The sequence below is a fragment of the Parambassis ranga genome, chromosome 14 (genome assembly GCF_900634625.1).
Source record: "Parambassis ranga chromosome 14, fParRan2.1, whole genome shotgun sequence".
Taxonomy (NCBI): domain Eukaryota; kingdom Metazoa; phylum Chordata; class Actinopteri; family Ambassidae; genus Parambassis; species Parambassis ranga.
The window spans coordinates 8,799,234-8,819,243 of record NC_041034.1 but is presented as its reverse complement, the minus strand read 5'-3'; the positions used below and the strand labels follow the sequence as shown (position 1 = coordinate 8,819,243).

The window sequence follows — 20,010 nt, the reverse complement described above, 5'->3', positions numbered from 1 at the left end:
CTGCTGCCATGCGTACACTTACGTGATATTGTGAGATGTTTTGCATGTGACAATGGGAACATCTGAGAAAAAAAGCCATGTAAACAGTCCTTTGTGTGCATCCCATATGTAAACATTACATTATCAATAAAAAATAGAAAATGTAAACATATACAGCACAGATACAGCACTTTACTGTTAAACCACCTTACATATGATTGTCTCATGAGCTAATTAGAATATTGATTTCAGTGCAAACCAGACTAGTTTTGAGCTGCGTTATTGTTGTTTATTGCCACTGTTGTCTGCTCCACTCTTCTCATCATATATTGACAGAGAGTCCTTGGATATTTTCAGACTGGTACTGGGATATGTGCAGTTTTTGTGAGTTAACGCCTGGTTATTTATAGAAGAAGCCAGATTAAGGCTGAAACTGTTAATCAGGTTAGAAGCTCTGAGACTGAAAGTGCATAAGGCCAAATACACAAGAAGAGGAGTCAAATGTATGTATCTGTCTTTGTGGTATTATAAATAGGGCGTAGTGTTGTGTTGACATTCATTGTGTTTATGGCTTTCTCCGTTCAGACCACACGCACCTTCGCTTGTTGGATGGCACAGCAGAACCAAAACAGAGATTAGGGAGGGGGCGACGTTTACTCCACAGGGTGCAGCCTCGACAAGACTCTCCTAAACTGTCACACGTCTACTGTCGTCTCGTTTAAAGCTGACTGCACCGTGTTTTCAATTCATTTGCTCCACGATTCCTCAACAGTGGAAGGGAGGTGATTCTCATCGCCGCCATTTTTAGGGAACTGCCTATCGGAGAGAAACTTTGCTAGCTGCTACTGCCGAACGTTAGCAGCTAGCTAGATGGCCAGTAGCCTGCCTGTGACAGTTAACGCTTGACAGTCGTTAGCCAGCAGCTTGCCTCGCGTTGATGTAAATTATTCCTATCGCCGGCCTGCATAGATGACAAAGAGGGCTTATTGCAAAAAGTGGGCCATTAAACTGGAGCTGAAGTCAGCATGACCGTCTGTGTTTGGGTAGGGCTATAATGCAGTTAGATTAGCGAATTAGCATTGCTAACTTATCAGCTAGCGAATTCACGCTTTGATTTCTGTGGACTGCATTGCCTGACTGTGATTTAGCGTCAGCCGATTTTCTCTGCCGTGATCCAGTGACTGGATTAATCAGCTGCCTATTCCCCGCTTCTCAACCTGTGTGGATTCATTTTGAACAGGTGAGTTAGTCGCTAACTTTAGCCTACTGCTAACGTTTAACAGCGATTGGTAATTGGTTGTTTAATGCTACACGCTGCAATGAAGCTTGATTTCAACATCTCTTAGCTAGCGAGCTAGCCAGCCAGATTGGCTGCTTTTCGCCAGCTAACCAAAAGTTGCTGTCATAACTTGTATGCTGTGTCGCATCGACAGATTTTAGTCTGTTTTATACTGGGCACGTTCAGTGACACGCTGTTAAGTGTTTTTTAAAGCAGCTGTGACACATCAATAATCGATGTAAATACATGGGACGCAGGGTTGTGGCGCTGGATTGACAGTGATAGTTGTAAATAATGGTCACAGATTGTTTTACTAAGACGCGTTAGCGAGCTACGTTAGCTTGCTAATCCGCTTTATGCAACTATCGTCGCAAGTAGTGCCACTCCCTCGGTTTTGTTTTTGTCCACTGTGGCTGTACGTTAACGTTAAGTAAATGTGTCTGCTCGGGAAGTTTGCTTATCCGTAAGGGTCATCATGAGTCACATACTGTTTCAAATGGCAGCTGTATGGCGGTAGGTGACATTGGTCTCATTCTGTGTTTGTCACACGTTAAGCTACATGCCCTGGCATTGTGTTTACTAGCGGAATTGACAGCAGAGTCTGACAAATCATTGCATCTGAGTGTGCCTGTCGTGTGGAAGAGACAGGCAGAGCTCCATCCATCGGCTGCTAAGGCTGTTTTTTGTGCACTGACGTGAGTCGCATTCCTCAGTTTTCTGTGTTGATATTGCGTAACACTGGCTATAACTCAGCAGGCTCCCCTTCTGCCTGGTTTATCTGTGACTTTGCTGCTTAACTTATGCATGGCATATTAAATACAGATACAGCTAGATTCAACACAACCACTCCGAATATGGTTAAATGACATATAATGGCAGTGTTGTTGCACCATTCAGTTCAACACACGGTAGGTGGTGGCTGGAGGGTTGGATTTTTGTATATACTGAACACCTACACGTTATATGTTCTGACATTGTCAAATAAACACTGCAGCATCACTCGTAAGAGCAGATTTATGCTGAAAGTGAAACGCTGCTAGGACACAGAGTTCTTCTAGACATCCTACTCCTGCTTTCTCATATTCTCTGTAATCTGTTCTGCACAACTGCTATGTGTTCACTTGTGTGTGTCTGAATTGCTTGTCGGAACAACAGTGCGATCACAGGCTGGAACAGCTCCCGTTCTGCTGCTCTCAAGGACTAGCTGCTAGCTGATGATGAGAGGTACGCAGCTGTTATTGACTGTGAACATCTTGATGCAGGAGAACAAGCCTTTTGCAAAGTTGTGTTGTCTTGTGTGTCAGTGTTATATCAGGGGATGCTGAATATGGGCAAACTGCATAATGGATTTAACGGTCTCCCAGGACAAATGGATTAGACACTGGAGCAAAGCCTAGATGTAAAGCAGTCGGTGACAGTCAGCCACTGCAGAACAAGTACTGGTTCCACACACTGCTACCATAACCTAATTTGCAGCCTGTAATGTCCTGATGAATGTAACAATATGAGCCTTACTAATGTTGTTGACTGTAATGCTATAGTGCTTTTTATTATATTAAATCTGCTTTAGCTTGCATAACTGACGGCTAGTCCAGTAACAGTGATCCTTCAGTTTTAGCTGTGTTGTTCAAACTGAGTGACGGTGCTACCTTCAGTAATAACAAACAGTGAATTTGCACTGTTTCAGCTGCTCCTAAATAACACCTGATGTCCTCTGTTTTTTGGGTGGTTTCGGATCCTCTTGTGTTTTTGTCTTTTTATTCCTCTCCTCCATTATCATCTTCTGCAGCACCAGAAATGGGGATGTGTTGTTGTTGACATTGGCCAACTTGAGAGGTTTCACTTCCTCTACTCAGTGAAAGCCTCAATCTGTAATCAGTCTGGGAAGCAGGCGCATGGACACACCGCCCTCCAACTTTAGGGGATAGAAGAAGTCATATGTATGCAAGCCTTTTGAATAACAGTGCACATGGTCATTAAATGTCCATCTTCCACAACCACCAACTATAATGTTTTTATTATTCTAATCTATACCTAGATTAGAATATACCTAAACTGCTTTTAGTGGCAGATTCAAGCTCAGATCAGATGTAACTGGTTCATTTTTTTCAAGAAATTTAAAATTATACCTTATTTTGGTTCACTTGAATTTAACATTTCAACACCAAATATTAACAAGGCACGTACTTCTTGTGTGGTTGCTGTTCATTTTTCTGGTGAAAAATTACAGAGAGCACATTAGGACTGCTAACCTCTGATTGATCTTATTACGGTCGATCCTATCTTTGTGGTTTGTGTAGATGTCCTTGGTCTGTTCTGCTTTACTTATTCAGTTGAGCTGTACCAGAGTTCATTTGAAGCAGACTTTGTTTTAATCAAATCAAATACAGTACAAGAAATACATCATGCTCACCGTGGCCAGTTACATCTGCCTGATGCATGATCAGATCAAAATGTATTTCCTAAGTGCATTCCTATTTTGAATTATTTAGCAATGCAGCATTTAGCATCTTGCTGATGAACATTTTCAATGTGTAAAGGATACATATATAGCATACTTGCTTCTGTAGAAGTGTAAACATATTTGTGAAATAAACTAGATCTTCTTAACGATTGCCTACTAGCATGTCAAGTATAAAATGCACAGAGGGGATGTAATCAGACAAAATTAGTTTGCACCTATGTATGTGTGTCCTGGATGGGTTCAAAACAATGTAATATGATCCTTTAATAGGACCCTGATTAAACAAATGACATTAAGAAACAAGGTTTCATTGGAGTCTGTCTATGTAGTTGTCGTGGATAATTTAGGCTTTCCCTGAAATTCTTTTCAAATATATAATTGATGAGCTAGCAGACTGCAGGATTGCTCCAGTGTTGCTCCTCTGTAGCTGCTCCTGTGCAGCTAAGACCTACACACTATAGGGATCAATAGTCTATTTGATTATTTATTATCCTCTCAAAGCCTCTTCTTCACTTCCTCTGTGATACCCCTGTTATGCAGCTTGGTGTATTGGTTGCTTCTTCGTTAGCTTTTCTGGTTTTTACAGTGCAATGGAAATCAATTCACAGTATTCATCAAGAGAGAATCCATTTTCTCAAGCAGTAAAGCAAAACGACTTTTGGTGCGTTGCTTGTACACACTGTTCTTCTTTGGTAATTACACATGCATACACACACATCTCTTGCAGGCCAGTTTGTCTTGTCTTGTGACTTACTGTTTAGTGTTGTTTCATTGTGTGTGTGGGAGAGAGTACTTTAACTGTTAATAGTCAGGAAGTGTGTTGACATAGAAATCATTTGTTTTTTTTTTTTACCAAGGCCATAAAAGGGCTTTGCCAATGAAGCCATCTCAATTTCAAACCTATGTTTGTCCCACTAAATGTTTCACTAAATTCATGCAAATTAACATGTATAATCAGAATTGTCAATGTGTCAGTGTCCTTGAATGTCACAATTTAATGTGAGGTTAAAAGGAACAGTAAAGTGGTGCCATATCAAAATGTGGGTTCACTCAAAAAGTGAGATCAGTGTAAGATGGAAACACTGGACTGGCTGTTAAAAGGAGAAACTGGTCATGGAAAAGCATTAGTTATACAACAGCAGTGTTTCTTTTGTGTGCAAATATTAAGTTTGGGTGTTTGTTTGCACACAAAAACTCAGCTCATGCTTTGTTTATTGGTTCTCCACATCATTGATAACCCACAATACTGTCTTACAAGTCTGTAAGAGACAGGAAATGGGTTATACTGGCTGAAGCTTTAATTAAAATGAATTCATTATACCACTGTTATAGGGAGCGCAAAAGTTAATTCAATGGCAGGGCTCTAGACTAACTTTTTGCACTGGTTGCGCTAGTGCGCCTAACTTTTTTTCTTAGGTGCACCGGCACAAAATTTAGGTGCACCGCATCACACTTCCATATATTTTTGTACACATCAGTACATTTTGTACATACATATCATCTTAAAATGAATTTGGACCTTGTATAATGAAGACAGTTAAATAAAAAGTATTTTAAATACTGATAAAGTACTCATAGTACTCATTCAAATTATGGACAAAACTAGCCAACAAGTCTGCCTGTCAGAAATCCATATTTCTCTTCATTTTCATTTTCCTGTTTGCTTTTTCTGGCTGTCACTCCTCACTTATCTATCTGCCAATGTGAATTAAAAAATGATTAAAATTACATACACTATTATTTTATTTAATAGTTGTGATTGAGATATATATCTTCAACATTTCTAATGCAGCCACAGTATCTCTTCTCTCATCTTCCTCACCTTCTTCCTCTGCCTCAGTTTCTCCTCTCTTTCTAAAGCTGAGCTCCAGCTGACAGACTTTTCATTCTGTCTTTTACAGTTTTAGCTGTATGCAGATATCATACTGGCAGATAATGGTCCACTATAGCAGGTTAACAATACTGTTTAAATGGGCATTCATCATGTAACCATGTACTATAACTCCTTAAAACTAGCTAACTGCTGTCAGTCAGAGTGACTCAGCCTTAATGGATGGAACCACACAGGTCAGATAACACTGTCCATCAGACCTGCTGTTCAGTCTGTTATAATGCTACGAGCACGTCACGCCCCCTCCCTGAACATTACCGGCTCGTTATCGTCACTCATTCAGGTGAACAGCAAATTAGCAAAACCTGCATAGTAGCAACAAATCCTCCTCCTCTTAATACCTGTCTGTCTGTGTGTGTGTGTTTGTGTGTTTTTATAATGACCTTCATTAAATACTAGCAAGAATTAACATGCTTGCTAATATGTAATTTTATAGTGTGTTTTTGAAGCCATATTTGAAACCATACATGCTGAACCAAGCAAAGCATTCAATGAGAAAGTACAGTTACATGTAGATGTTTTGTCAGTATATCTTGCTGATTGTGGACAGTGAGACAACTGCATTGTCTAAGCTTGGAAATGAATCGGAGTAGAGCTGAGATTTGTCAGCCTTACACACAATTAAACAAAACCTGACACGTTTGAACTGTTTTGTTGTGTACATTATAGTCAGTGGCTGTCAAAGAATGTTGAGGAGCCCGTTTGGCTACAGACAGATAAATATCCTTTATTTCCTGTCATAGGAACACAAGTTTCACTTTTTGTTTGTGCCTCACATATGTTTAATGCACCTGTAGAGCCTGAACTCCTAGCTGACTTTGTGAAACACATAGATCATACTGGTTTGACATCATACCATCATTTCAGACACATTTTGAAACTGATTCTCCCAATGTAGACTGTAGGGTCTACCAGTCGGCTTTATGCCTCTGTTTGTGGCGCTGAAATAATCAAAGAAAACATCTTGAAATTAAAATTGACTAATAAGTTGGCTAACTAACGAGCCGCAGCCAGAGCACCAGCATCATGATTGAAGGACATTATAAAAACTCAGTGCACAGCATTCAGTCTGAACTCTTAGTCTGGCATCAGGTTACAGTCCTCTGTCTCTCTTATGTGTTGTTTAAAGATCTTGTATTAACCAGAAGAGCTTTCACTCATTATTCACGCTACTACATACACACACAAACACACAGTAACACGGGCGATCAGGAGAGATTGGGACATCTGTGTTATAATGGATCTTTGGAGCACTGCGAGGATAGATGGTAGAAACATTTTTTTCTAAGGCACGCTTGCTTCTGGCTCAAAACTGAACCACTTCCAAACCAGCCTTTAATAGGGGCAAGCTCTTCTCTTCGCCATGTGCTTCTCTATCAGATACAGGTGGGGGAGAGCTGAGCCCACCTTGAACTACGGGAGCACAAGGGGGGTGCGTTGGCGGTGGAAGTTAAAATCAATTTTCATGAAAAAACTCATCGTCCTAAAGAGCAAATTCAAATAATTGGAAAATCGATTTATCTCCCAGCCCTTCACACTTCTAACATGTATTAAATGTTCTTCAAGTCCAGTTGCTGTGCTTCAACCTTCTGAATAAAAATTACCTGGATGACTGAGAATCTTCATCAACATGTATTAAATGGAGTCAAATCAATGTCTGTGGTTTAGAGATCACATTAAAATCTGGCCCCATGTTCTAATTGATCCTCCAGTGCAGCTCACCCCTCATTACTGTAGGCCACCATGTAACATCAGATGTGAAATCAATCCATGAGCAGGGGTATTTGCATTGCCCAGTAGTTCCAGAGTCTCACAAGCAATCTGGTGGGATGCGTTAGTGTAATTATAGTAGCGTCAGCACTTGAAGAAGTGACCAGTGGCCAATATCACTGATTAGAATACTTCAGGAGCCCATGAGGATTTTATTAGATCACTGTAAAAGATTTTAGTTTTTATTTGTCACTTTTCAAAAAAATTCAGAATTTATTGTCTGACTTCTGTTAGGAAAAAGAAAGATTAACTTGTAATCAATCGTGTCTTCCTGGTTGTTCTGAAGAGTGCAGAATGTTTTTGTATGTTACAGAATCAAACAAAACATTTTGGCAAATGTTTAAGACACAGCAAGCAAGTTCCTGGTTTGAACCTGCCGTTTTTTGCTTTTCTGTATACTGCAGACTACCCACATTCTCCCCGTGCCTGTGTTGGTGCACTCCAGGTACTCCAGCTTCCTCCCACATTCCAAAGACATGTATTTAAGGTTAACTGGGGATGCTGTAGGTGTGAGTGCAAATGTAAATAGTTGTATTTAAGCAGTTTATGGATGGGTGCTTGACATGTGGAATAAAGTGATTTTGATGAAATATTATAAGTATTAACTAACTATAAACTAAGAGAATTGTACATATTAAGGGTTAAACGCAGAAAAAACACAGAATTATGGTTTTAAATCTTTTAAATCAGACCTCAAATAATCTGGTCTCTGCCACAGTGTTAACCAGTTGTTACTGATATTTGTGGAAGTTAAGGAATATGGGATATTGTTGTTGAACCCTAGTCACCTTTATGTTTTTTTCCCCTCATTCAGAATAATTCACTTGGAGTCTTCAAACTCTTCTTGCATAATCGGTGTGTTTCATCGTGTCCTTGCTAACAGCCCTGTCTCTCTTTCTCTGTGTCCTCCATCCAGGTGCCCATGTACTGGTTCCTTAGACACATCCATTATCGCAGATGAATCTTCAGCTGCATTGGCATAGCTCAGCACCCAGATAGTCCCATCCCCTTTGTGTGGGTAATAAGGGACTACATTAACCAGGATGCCCTCCTCTGTAAGGGCAGGGAGCCTGAAGGATCCGGAGGTGGCTGAGCTTTTCTTCAAAGAAGACCCAGAGAAGCTTTTCTCTGACCTTCGAGAGATTGGCCATGGCAGCTTTGGCGCTGTCTATTTTGTAAGCCAATCTTCATCCTAATACAAACAGTAGATGCACAGAAATATGTATATTAAAGGTAGGGTAGGAGATTTTGAAAACTCAGTGAGAGAATTTTGAAAGTGAACACAGGCCCCGTTCTCTCGGAGCTTACCCTGAAGTCACGCCTCCCAACTTGTGACTTCGGCCATCATGCACGTACCTCTCTGGTGTGCGCAGAGCAGGAAGAGAGTGACAACCAGCCAACTATACGCACAGGGGCACCTTGTAGGATTGGCTGATGTTTTTAGCGTTTTATAGCTTCCACAGATGATTAATTTTCTTCGTTTTAAAGCGAAACTGCCAAACTAATCGTTGCTATCGGAATGTAAAGAGAAGTTACACTAATTTAACAATAAGTGCATCAGAATGAAATCTCCTACCCGACCTTTAACAAGTGAGATAATGGTTTAAAAAGAGGGACACAGTTCTGAGCCGTGTATCGTAGCCCAAGCTTATCTATAGTTGTATGGTGGAGAGGTGTGACTCACCCAGGCTCCTCAATCTGAGGTTGGCTTTTAAAAACTGTATACTGTAGAGTGGTAGAAAAGAACAAAAGGTCTAGGGAGAAAACACATCCTCAGTGAGACAACATGTACAGCAGATGTTTTGGTTAAAATGTGTGCTGACGGTGTTGTATGCTGTGTTACACAGGCACGAGATGTGCGCACAAATGAAGTGGTTGCAATTAAAAAGATGTCCTACAGCGGGAAACAGTCTAATGAGGTGAGTAAAGACTGATTGTATTTATATAAAAATCATATGTTGACCACAGCACTGTTACACTGCACCTGCAATATTCCATATGAACCCTGTATGTGTGCAGTAGTATTCCAGTAGCTTTGCCAGAGAACAGCATGAAGATGGGCCTTGAAAATACACCATTTAGAGGTCTGCAGTGCTGCAGTAGACTGTTGTTGTAAAAAAGGAAGCCATCAAATCTGATATATGTAATACACTGTAATACATCCACATGCTTTTGTATGAAATTTCTTAAATTTCACAAATATCAGACAGGTGAGTTCAAAGTTAGTTGAGGTCCTGTGGTTCAAACAGTAAATGTGCACACATTTAGGCTAAAAAATGAGGGAGTCTAATTATTTTGGAATGATCTGCTTGAGTACGGCATTAATGAAGCATTTCGGTTTTATGACCACTAAACCTTACAGTTCCAACAGGGTCACTCCTGTGTACTCACTTTCATTGTGGTTGTCCCAGATACAGTCCACTACTGCTGATGATTTCAGATTAGCTATAATCAGATTACACATAATCTGTGAAGAGAACCACCTTACTCGTATTTGTACTTAAAGACAAGCTCACTCACACATACACAGTCTTTTTCAGTGCATCAAGTGAAGCAAGTGTCTGGTTTTCCTCCTTTAGAAATGGCAGGACATTATAAAGGAGGTGAAGTTTCTCCAAAGGATTCGGCACCCCAACAGTATAGAGTACAAAGGTTGTTACCTCCGTGAACACACAGCATGGGTAAGTCGACTGTTTTATGGATAACATTTGAAGACCATTTCATCTGAAGTGTATAATGACTTGTTATATCTCTTGTTTGTAGCTGGTGATGGAATACTGTCTCGGCTCAGCCTCCGACCTGCTTGAAGGTGAGCACATAGTCCACATCATATTGTTTACTTGGGTGTATCTTAATCACCTGATGTTGGTTTTTGATTTGTTTGTTTTTCCTCCCATAGTCCATAAAAAACCTCTACAAGAAGTTGAGATTGCTGCCATTACCCATGGTGCTCTACAGGGGCTGGCATACCTTCATTCCCACAACATGATCCATAGGTGTGTGATTTTACATGATTTAAGTAGCCTTTGTAAAAATGATCTGCTTCATAACCTCTTGCTCTAACATGCATATATATTTTTTGTCAGGGATGTGAAGGCGGGTAACATTCTGCTGACTGAGCCTGGACAAGTTAAACTGGCAGACTTTGGTTCCGCCTCCATTGCTTCACCTGCCAACTCTTTTGTGGGAACGCCATATTGGTAAGTTCAAGACCAGTGCCTAACTGAATGCTTAAAGGTTAGTAAAATAGATTTGGCTGTAAAACATTTGACAGTCTTACATTCATACAGAAGTAAAAGCCACCTGTGGGCATAATCAAATACTAATGATTGTTGGTGATCATCACCAGCATGAGCAGGATTGTGAGAATATTATTACATTTTCTATGACAAGTGATAGAGTTAGGGTTGTATTAAACAAGATTTAATGAAATACTGCGCCATCAGATACAGCTGCCAGCCAGTGTTGTGCTGTTAATTAGCAACTGTGGCCTTAGTTTTTGCTCTGTCATATAGTTTAAGAACCCGTCAGACCACTGTTGACAACATTTCAGCTGAGCATGCACCCAATGGTGAAAAAGATCCTTCTGAAAAGGAGAGAAATGATAATCAACAAGGTTAATACAGTCTAATTTTGCCATGCTATTTGACAATTAGCATATTAGCATATGTGAAGTTGATTTTTATTTTAAGATAGTCCCTTGAGATGTAGCAACCTGCTTTCAGGGGGGGTCCTAAGAAACACATGAAAAAAATAATACCATACACACAACAAGATGCAACAATGCATTACATACATATTACAGCTTGCTTGCACTCACACACCAGCACCATCAACCCCCAATGCTGTTGCACATCAAAAACAAGTTGCAAAACCTGAATAGTACAAATGAAGCAGGAAATAGAACAGAAAATATTATTCATCAAGTTCAAGTGAAACGTCTTAGTCACAGTTCAGTCATCTCATCTTAGTTTTGAGAGTTTTAGTAAAACAAAGTTGCCATTTTCCTTTTTTTAAGTGTGCCTCAGTATTCATAAAAGGTTTTGTTTGTACAAAGATAAAAGCTTCTCTGTTTCCCACGCTGACGTCATCTTTCCTCTCCACTCTGTCTAGGATGGCCCCGGAGGTGATTCTAGCTATGGATGAGGGCCAGTATGATGGGAAGGTGGATGTCTGGTCCTTGGGGATCACCTGTATAGAATTGGGTGTGTGACAACATGTGCTTCTATTACATCAATTTAATGAAACTGCAGTGCAGAGAATGGTTTTCTTTAAACTATCATACAGGCATTGCTCCTCATGGTTATTGTGAGGGGTTTTTTTTATTGTGAGCTCTCCTTACAACATTCAGTTTGGTGACTGGTTTGGTTTAACTCGGCTGTACATGTTTATTTCCCTCCTTAGTCCTTCAGTTAGTCGTTATTTAATCAGAAACATACCGATGGCTGTTTTTCTGTTCTAGCGGAGAGGAAGCCTCCCTTGTTTAACATGAATGCAATGAGTGCCTTATACCACATAGCGCAGAATGAGAGCCCCACACTGCAATCCAATGAATGGTGAGATGACACACACCCACACAAGCCAGTAGTTCAGTGTGTTTGTTGCTTTTGATTCAAACTGTTGTGTGTTGACCATCTATCTTATTATCTTTGTTCCAGGACAGATTACTTTAGAAACTTTATTGATTCTTGCCTTCAGAAAATCCCCCAGGACAGACCCCACTCTGATGATATGTTGGGTGTAAGTACACACACACACACAGTACTGTACACTACTGCACAGAAACAGAAAACATGGTCAGTGTGTTAAGATGAGAGGCTGACCATCTTTCTGCTATCTGATGTTTGCACGGTGTTCTGTCCCCCATAAGCTCCTATTTTGAGTCACTAATCCTGTACTTGCAGATTCACATGCACACAATCAGAACGTGTACCGACACAGACACAGTTTGGTTTTATAGAAAGAACACGGATGTAATTACTGTACAGATGTGACTTCTGCATCTGTCGTTAAGTAACTGAGCAGCTGTCACTTAGCCCACTAATGGACTCACTGTTGCTAATGGAAGTTGTCCTTGGGGTATAGCAGCACTGCACACTGTCTTTCTTTTTAAATATCACGTTCAAAATGGTACCTTTGTTAACCAAAACCATATGATTCAAACTGCATCTTATCTGCCTAAATTTACCAGTCTGAATAGACAACTGTCTTTAACACATCTGGTTTTTATGAAACGTTTTGTCAGCCTGTGCTAGCATGATGTAATTTGCCACAGTTCTTTCTTTTCTGAAAGGGCACTCATTTTTCAAACTAAGTTAGCTCTTATTAATAGTGTACAGAACATCATTATCAGAAGTGAAGAAGCTCACTCATTTTGCATATTCCTTAAATCTGTTCTTTCTCTTCATGTTCATCACCCCACAGCATGCGTTTCTGCAACGTGAACGTCCAGACTCGGTGCTGATGGATCTTATTCAGAGAACCAAGGATGCAGTGCGAGAGTTGGATAATCTGCAGTACCGCAAGATGAAAAAGATCCTTCTTCAGGAGGCCCACAATGGACCCACTACAGAAGCCCAGGATGGAGACGAGGTCTGTGTAAGTTTTTCCATTTTACTATCAAGAATAAGTCTTTTCGGTATGATTTGTGTCACTTTCATGTTACAGAAAGTAACCAAGCATACATTGGTTTGTATGCATGTCTGTCTATGTCCTCTGTGTCTCTTGGTCTTTCCTGTGTTGCCTCTCTTGGCTCTTCCTCTCTCTCCCTTTCTGCCTTTCTCTGGGCGGTTTCCACTCTGTCTTCAGGACCTGGAGCCAGGTGGAGGTCGGACAGGAACTGTGAACAGTATTGGCAGTAATCAGTCCATCCCCAGCATGTCCATTAGTGCCAGCTCCCAGAGCAGCTCTGTCAACAGTCTGAATGAAGGGGCCCAAGACAGCCGCAGTGAGCTGGACCTGATGGAGGGAGACCACACAGTCATGTCCAACAGCTCCGTCATACACCTCAAACCGGTGGGTAACAGGACTCACTATTGAATACAGGCGCACACCTGTGATTTTATTTTATGGTCAGATGATTACAATGTCTCTGGTGGCTCTTCAGGATGAAGAGGAAAGCTTGTCTGAGGAGCAGGCAGCCAGCAGTCAACCAACTGAGCCCCAGGCAACACCAGCTCAGGCCCCGAGGAAGCACTACCGCAACAGAGAGCACTTTGCTACCATACGCACAGCATCACTCGTGAGAACACATACACATTTCTTATGCTATGTTTAATTTATGCGTCTCTTTTGACTTTCTAAACATTGCTATCCCAGATGCGGACGGTGCTGATTTCCTTTTGTCCACATCTCGTAGGTGACCCGTGAGATGCAAGAACACGAGCAGGACTCAGAGCTAAGGGAGCAGATGTCAGGATACAAGCGCATGAGACGGCAGCATCAGAAGCACCTGATGGCTTTGGAGAACAAGCTGAAAGGGGAGATGGATGAGCACAGGCTGAGGCTGGACAAGGAGCTGGAGAGCCAGAGGAACAACTTCACCCAGGAGATGGAGAAACTGCTCAAGAAACACCAGGCAGCCCTGGAAAAAGATGTACGTAGAAAACAGAGGAAAGAATGTAGCTACCTGTCGCCAGAGTATGTTGCTGCAACTAAATAAGCCCTTTTAGCATCCTAAACATTATTTTTGTTTCTATTAGCTGAAGACATTTACCAATGATGAAAAGAAGTTCCAGCAGCACATCCAGGTTCAGCAGAAAAAGGAGCTCAGCAGCTTCTTGGAGTCACAGAAACGGGAGTACAAACTACGGAAGGAGCAGCTTAAAGAGGTAACACACATGCCCATAATTTTAGTTTTTGACCAAAAGGAAGACGTATCCGTTTTTTCATATTCCTTCTTGGGACAAAACATGTTTTTTGTTATAGTTAAACATGGTGGTTATAGTTATATAGTGAAGAATTGAAGAATTGCACAGATTTATGTATAATGCTTTGTGTCAGGAACTGAGTGAGAACCAGTCGACTCCCAAGAAAGAGAAGCAGGAGTGGCTGTCCAAACAGAAAGAAAACATCCAGCACTTCCAGGTGAAGATTTCTCTGACAGTAACAACAAATATTCCCCCTCTGTGTAATCTCTAAGATTAGCAGAACCTTTTCCCATCTGGGAGTGTTGAGGCTATCTGTGCCCCAAGCATTAATTTGTCAAGTCTCAAATGAAGTGTGAATTCTGCAGTAAACTATGTGTCTCTCTTCAGGCGGAGGAGGAGGCCAACCTGCTGAGGAGACAGAGACAGTACCTGGAGCTGGAGTGCCGAAGGTTCAAACGCAGGATCCTCATTGCCAGACACAATGTGGAGCAGGATTTTGCCAGAGAGGTAGACACAAAGAGGACCACACAACACCACTCATTTCTGTGTTTTTGTACATGATATATAATTGTTTGTTGTGCCTTTTTTTTCTAGGAGCTGAACAAACGCCAAACACAGAAGGATCTGGAACATGCAATGCTGCTGAGGCATCATGAGTCAATGCAGGAATTGGAGTTCAGGCACCTGGGGACAATCCAGAAGGCCCGGGCAGAGCTAATCCGAACCCAGCACCAGACAGAGCTCACCAACCAACTGGAATACAACAAGAGGAGGGAGAGGGAGCTAAGGCGCAAACATGTCATGGAGGTCCGGCAGCAGCCCAAGAGCCTGAAGGTATACAGAGAAATACAGTTCTGTATCTGACCCTGAAACCACACACAAATGGATATTAAAACCTGCCAAGTGCCATCACTGACCCTTTTCTTTTCCTTATTCAGTCTAAAGAGCTTCAGATTAAAAAGCAGTTCCAGGAGACTTGTAAAACTCAGACTAGGCAGTACAAGGCCCTCAGGAACCATCTGCTTGAGACCACACCCAAGTCTGACCACAAGGCTGTACTTAAGAGGCTGAAGGAGGAGCAGACCAGGAAGCTGGCCATCCTGGCCGAGCAGTATGACCACTCCATCAATGAAATGCTCTCCACACAGGCTGTGAGTACCTGAGGGCAAGACCTCAAAAAATTAACCATTTGACCAGATTTCTTATGGAAAAACTCACCGTGTTTGACTGATTTGTCATTTCATTGTCCAAGAATAAATAGATACACAATACAATTCTGTCAAAATATTATAAAATAAAAATAACATCTAGAAAAAAATGAAACTATATCTCACCAACACTGGCTGAAAAATAAACAGTGTCATCTTCCTTGTCTTTTACTTGGCTGCTCTAGCTGCGGTTAGATGAGGCTCAGGAGCAGGAGTGTCAGGTTCTAAGGATGCAGCTGCAGCAGGAGCTTGAGCTGCTCAATGCCTACCAGAGCAAGATCAAGATGCAAACAGACGCACAGCATGACAAGGAGAGGAGGGAGCTGGAGCAGAGGGTGTCTCTGCGGAGGGCTCTGCTGGAGCAGAAGGTGAGGGCCCTAGATTTCACATAGTGTTTTAGTGTGCACATTTTGTGAATGACAGAAAACAATGTGTTTAGAGATCAGATTTTGTCATGTAACATATTTGTATGTCTCACAATTTCAGTTCACAAAAAACCTTTTTGAATTATTATGCTTTCATCAAGGATGATGTTAGAATATGTCGTATGTCACAAGAAATCTTTCATTTTTAAATCTTCTCCACAGATTGAAGAGGAAATGCTTTCCCTGCAGAATGAGCGCCTGGAGCGAATCCGCTCACTGCTGGAGCGCCAGGCCCGAGAGATCGAGGCTTTTGACTCCGAGTCTATGCGGCTGGGCTTCAGCAACATGGTGCTTACTAATCTGGCCCCTGATTCTCAAGGAGGCTGGAGTGGAGGAGGTGGAGGGGGCCAGGGGGCTCAGGGGGGAGGCCACTGGCCTGGAGGAGGTGGAGGAGGAGGCGGCCACCATAGCCATCACCACCAGGGGGGCTCCAGCTCACAGCAGCCCTGGGGTCACCCAATGCTGGCTGGGGGCCCGCCACCCTGGAGCCTCCACCACCCAGGTGGAAGTCAGAGGAGTAGCCAGGGAGGCGCGGGAGGGGTGAGGAACAGCCCACAGGCTATGAGGAGGACGTCATCGGGGGGGAGGAGTGAACAGGGCATGAGCAGGAGCGCCAGCATCACCTCTCAGATCTCCAATGGCTCCCACCTGTCTTACACCTAGAAACACATGAACAACAAAATTGTCTTAAATTCTCGTGCGCCGAGGTAACACTGTACACAGACACACTTCATGCACATAGCACACACACACAGCTTTACATACACCTCCTGGTTAGTCCTACACAGTGCTGAGACTGGGTTCACCTCAGCCCAGCTCCACTCCCACCACCCATGCAAGGCAATCTGTGAAAACCCTAAGAGTTGATCCAAGGTGGCTGGGGGCCAGTTACAGTATGCCACTGAAGTAGTGTCATTTTTACTGCAGCCTACAGTGCTATTTAATGTTTGTTGTTGCCATGTTAGTCTCTGTTGCCATAGATCTAAAGTAGTGTATTCATAGTATCAACCATGAAGTTTTTATTAAGTGCAGTTGTGCAGTATGTTGTTTTACACACAAGTGGACTAAATCAGGTGTTTAAAGATGTTGTGGTTGTGCAGTATGGTGTGTTATGTGGGAATTAACATCAAACCGCTCAGCTCAAGATTTAAATACGTTACAGACAGAACTTTAATGAGATTATTGTTTTTGTGCAGTTGAAGGCAAAAGGAGGGCAGTATCAGACAACAGGTGGGAAAAGAAAATAAAAAAGGGAAAAAGGAGGTTGCTTAAAGTGAGTACCAGGAGGTATTTTAGTGCAGGGACAGTAGATGTCAGGGATGGATAAAAGTATGCCTGTTTAATTCCAGCTCAAATGAAACACCAGCTGAGAGGCACAACCAGACCCAGAGAGGGAAGCTAAGCAGAGGTGCAGTCATTTTAAGAGAATGAACAGAAGCATATTTTCAGGTGTCAGTGCCACACAGGGTGAGGGCTGTGAACCAGACGCCAAAGCTAAAGGTGCAAGGGTTTGTCATCATTACTACTAATACCAAAATACTGTTTTCTATTTAAAGAAGTTGTGCCAGTTCTGTGGAAGTTCAGTCAACTCCGCATGGCCAAAGTAGATGCATGTGTAGCTGTACTGGCAGAAGGAGGGGGTCTGCTCTCCCTGCATGCTCAGTGATATAGGATTGGATCTTGGGTTTTCACAGGCTGGCTTTGCCCCTCACACACCTGCCCAGTGGACAGCTGATCTGAGGGATACTGTGGTGTTGTTAGTCTTCATGACAGGGATGGGTTTTTCAGCAGCACCTAACCTCCACCTGAACGGTTTCATAACCGGTGTTCACTCTTCACTTGTGCAGTAATTTGGCACCGTCTTAGTGATGCACTATGCAGTTAAAAAAAACAAAAACTCTCTTAAGCCTGTTTGCCTACCTCGTGTCTTGACAATGACTTGCACTTTGGCACAGGCCTCCACCCACGCTAGATGTTAATCAGACATATTTACACACACTTTGAATACATACAGTGGTTATCAATTTTTTATCTCAACTAAAATGTATGATAAATGCATGTACAGGGAAAGAGCAAGTATGAGAATATAAAAAAAAGGAAAAAAAAGCACACTTAGCTGATTCTGAAATATTTTCAAAGAATGAAAATTAATGAACACAAAGTTCGAGGAGGACCCTCATCACCTCCTTTGCTGGTTGGTGACTGCTGAATGTCTCGGTGGGTGGATGGGTGGTGATGCTGTGATCTCCGCTGCCATGCCCCTGCAACCTTCCCCGGTCTGACACCCCACTCTGTCTCACCCCCACAGTATCATGCTCTGACCACAGATCATTCCACCTCCGTTTCCTCCCCTCCTGAGCTGTCTGTGGTCTTCTCCTCCCTCCCTGATTTATGGGGAAGAGCTCATCGAGTGAAAGAAAAGAAGAAATATATATATATATGTATTATGATATAAGTCTATATAAAAAGAAGGATTTTAGAGGTGCAAGTCTTATCGTGAAATGCAGAGATTATGCATTATATGATTTGTTTTTTTTCAGAGGTGGAATGTACAGGAAACGTGTTAATATTGTATATTTTTAATTTACGGAAATCTAATTGACAAATCAAAGACAAATTTAACCTACGAAGCGGGCACAATGATGTGGCTTTAGACCAGCTGCGGTCAAATGAACGTTTGATTTCTCAGCCGCTGAGTTTTCACTGTCTTACTTGCAGCTGCGTGTTCTGAAAGGTGTTACAGATATTCTGTTGTGAATGATGATAACACAACTTTAGGTCAGATTGCCTTGAGTAAATGGCAATGATTTGTTAAATAGTGTATGAGGATGATTTTGCACATAATTTGAAATCTAGGTAGGTGTAGCCTTTGCTTTAGCATTGGCTATATTTTACTGACATTATTATACTGAGTATAGAAGACTGAGCCTGTCTGTTTAGGATGTTGGTGGTTTTTAGATAACTCTCAGGCCTAAAGTCACAAGTATGATAACATAGTAAAAGAAATGTCTTTTAAAGATCTATAAAAAAATGAAAAAACTGCTGAAGTCTAAAACATTTGCTGCACTCTTGTTTCCAAATTCTTCCACGAGATGACAAAAATGTGCTTTTCTATTTCTGAAGAAGAGTTCCTCCGGGTGCCGTGCAGTCCTTTTGACATTATTTGGACTAGTTTGTGAAACATGCGCCCCTTTATTTTGTTTTAATGGCACACAAAACATTTTCACACTGCACATTTGCCTTTTTTAAGAAGATCTTACCACATTTCATCCAAAACTGATAATAATCAAGTTGTTTTTCTTGACTCGGAAACAGAATACCAGTATGCCGTTATACCAAACATCTTCTTTAGTGTTTGTAGGCCAGAGACTGGCTGTTTTATTTTTCAGATGATGTCTGCAGAGGGCCAAAACGAGTGGCAGACTTTTAAACCTTTCTTGTGTTTACTAGAACTTCCAGGTGTTATGCGAGGCGGTTGGGGCAGAGTCTAGCTTTAGACCTTGGTCACTCTGATCTGGATCAGTTGCACTGATTGCACAAGTGACTGACCAGATTAAAGAGTCTACTGTGATCCCCCTCCCCTCTTGTGTGTGTCGCTGAGGGGCGGCTGCTGTTGGCTGAAAGTAGGCGGGAGGCAGGGTTACATCTCTGTACAGTCTGTTTATCAGTATTCCTTTTATCTTTCCTGTCATTTTGGTGGATCTTTGCTGTTTTATTCTCCCTGGTCCAGAGATCGATCTGTATTAAACTGTATTAAATTGTATAGATTGTGCAAAAAGCTGAATGTCACATAGCAGAAGAGAAAAAGCTATTCCAGATTACAAAGTGATTTAAAATGTATAAAAGAAATTCAGAAACAACGTTTAGGGGATAAATGTAATATTTTGTTTGTAATTACTATTTTTTGTTGGAAGAGGGCTACTGGATAAAGAATCATCTGTAATAAAGTAATTTTAATATTTCTTTTTGTCCCATGCTCCGTGTCAAATGATTAACACTTCAGTCAGTACAATAACACAGTGTTTGGTTAATCCCCATCAAAATTCTTGTTTGACTTCAAACTGCTTGTTCAGGTTATGTAACCTGTTTGTTAGTTCTGTGGTCCACATGGCCTCCAAAGTGCAA

At 41.7% G+C, this 20,010-nt stretch overlaps 1 protein-coding gene across 4 annotated transcripts; it reads left to right on the top strand.

Moving 5' to 3' along the window:
• The first annotated feature begins 577 nt into the window (after positions 1-577).
• Positions 578-19,847, top strand: taok1b (TAO kinase 1b). Of its 4 annotated transcripts, none has more exons than XM_028420774.1 (21): positions 578-1,219; positions 8,300-8,558; positions 9,231-9,302; positions 9,963-10,064; positions 10,147-10,192; positions 10,283-10,379; positions 10,470-10,583; positions 11,497-11,588; positions 11,846-11,939; positions 12,042-12,123; positions 12,808-12,975; positions 13,192-13,398; positions 13,490-13,624; positions 13,742-13,978; positions 14,085-14,213; positions 14,386-14,469; positions 14,640-14,759; positions 14,847-15,086; positions 15,191-15,403; positions 15,646-15,828; positions 16,048-19,847. In XM_028420774.1, exons 2-21 carry the CDS (start codon positions 8,427-8,429, stop codon positions 16,546-16,548), a joined length of 3,048 nt encoding a protein of 1,015 aa, XP_028276575.1. In that variant the 5' UTR covers positions 578-1,219; positions 8,300-8,426; the 3' UTR covers positions 16,549-19,847. The 4 variants fall into 4 exon arrangements, with proteins under 4 accessions (XP_028276575.1, XP_028276572.1, XP_028276573.1 ...); XM_028420771.1 differs by having other exon boundaries at positions 12,808-12,981; XM_028420772.1 differs by lacking the exon at positions 578-1,219 and adding an exon at positions 1,645-1,771 and having other exon boundaries at positions 12,808-12,981.
• Positions 19,848-20,010: the final 163 nt, after the last annotated feature.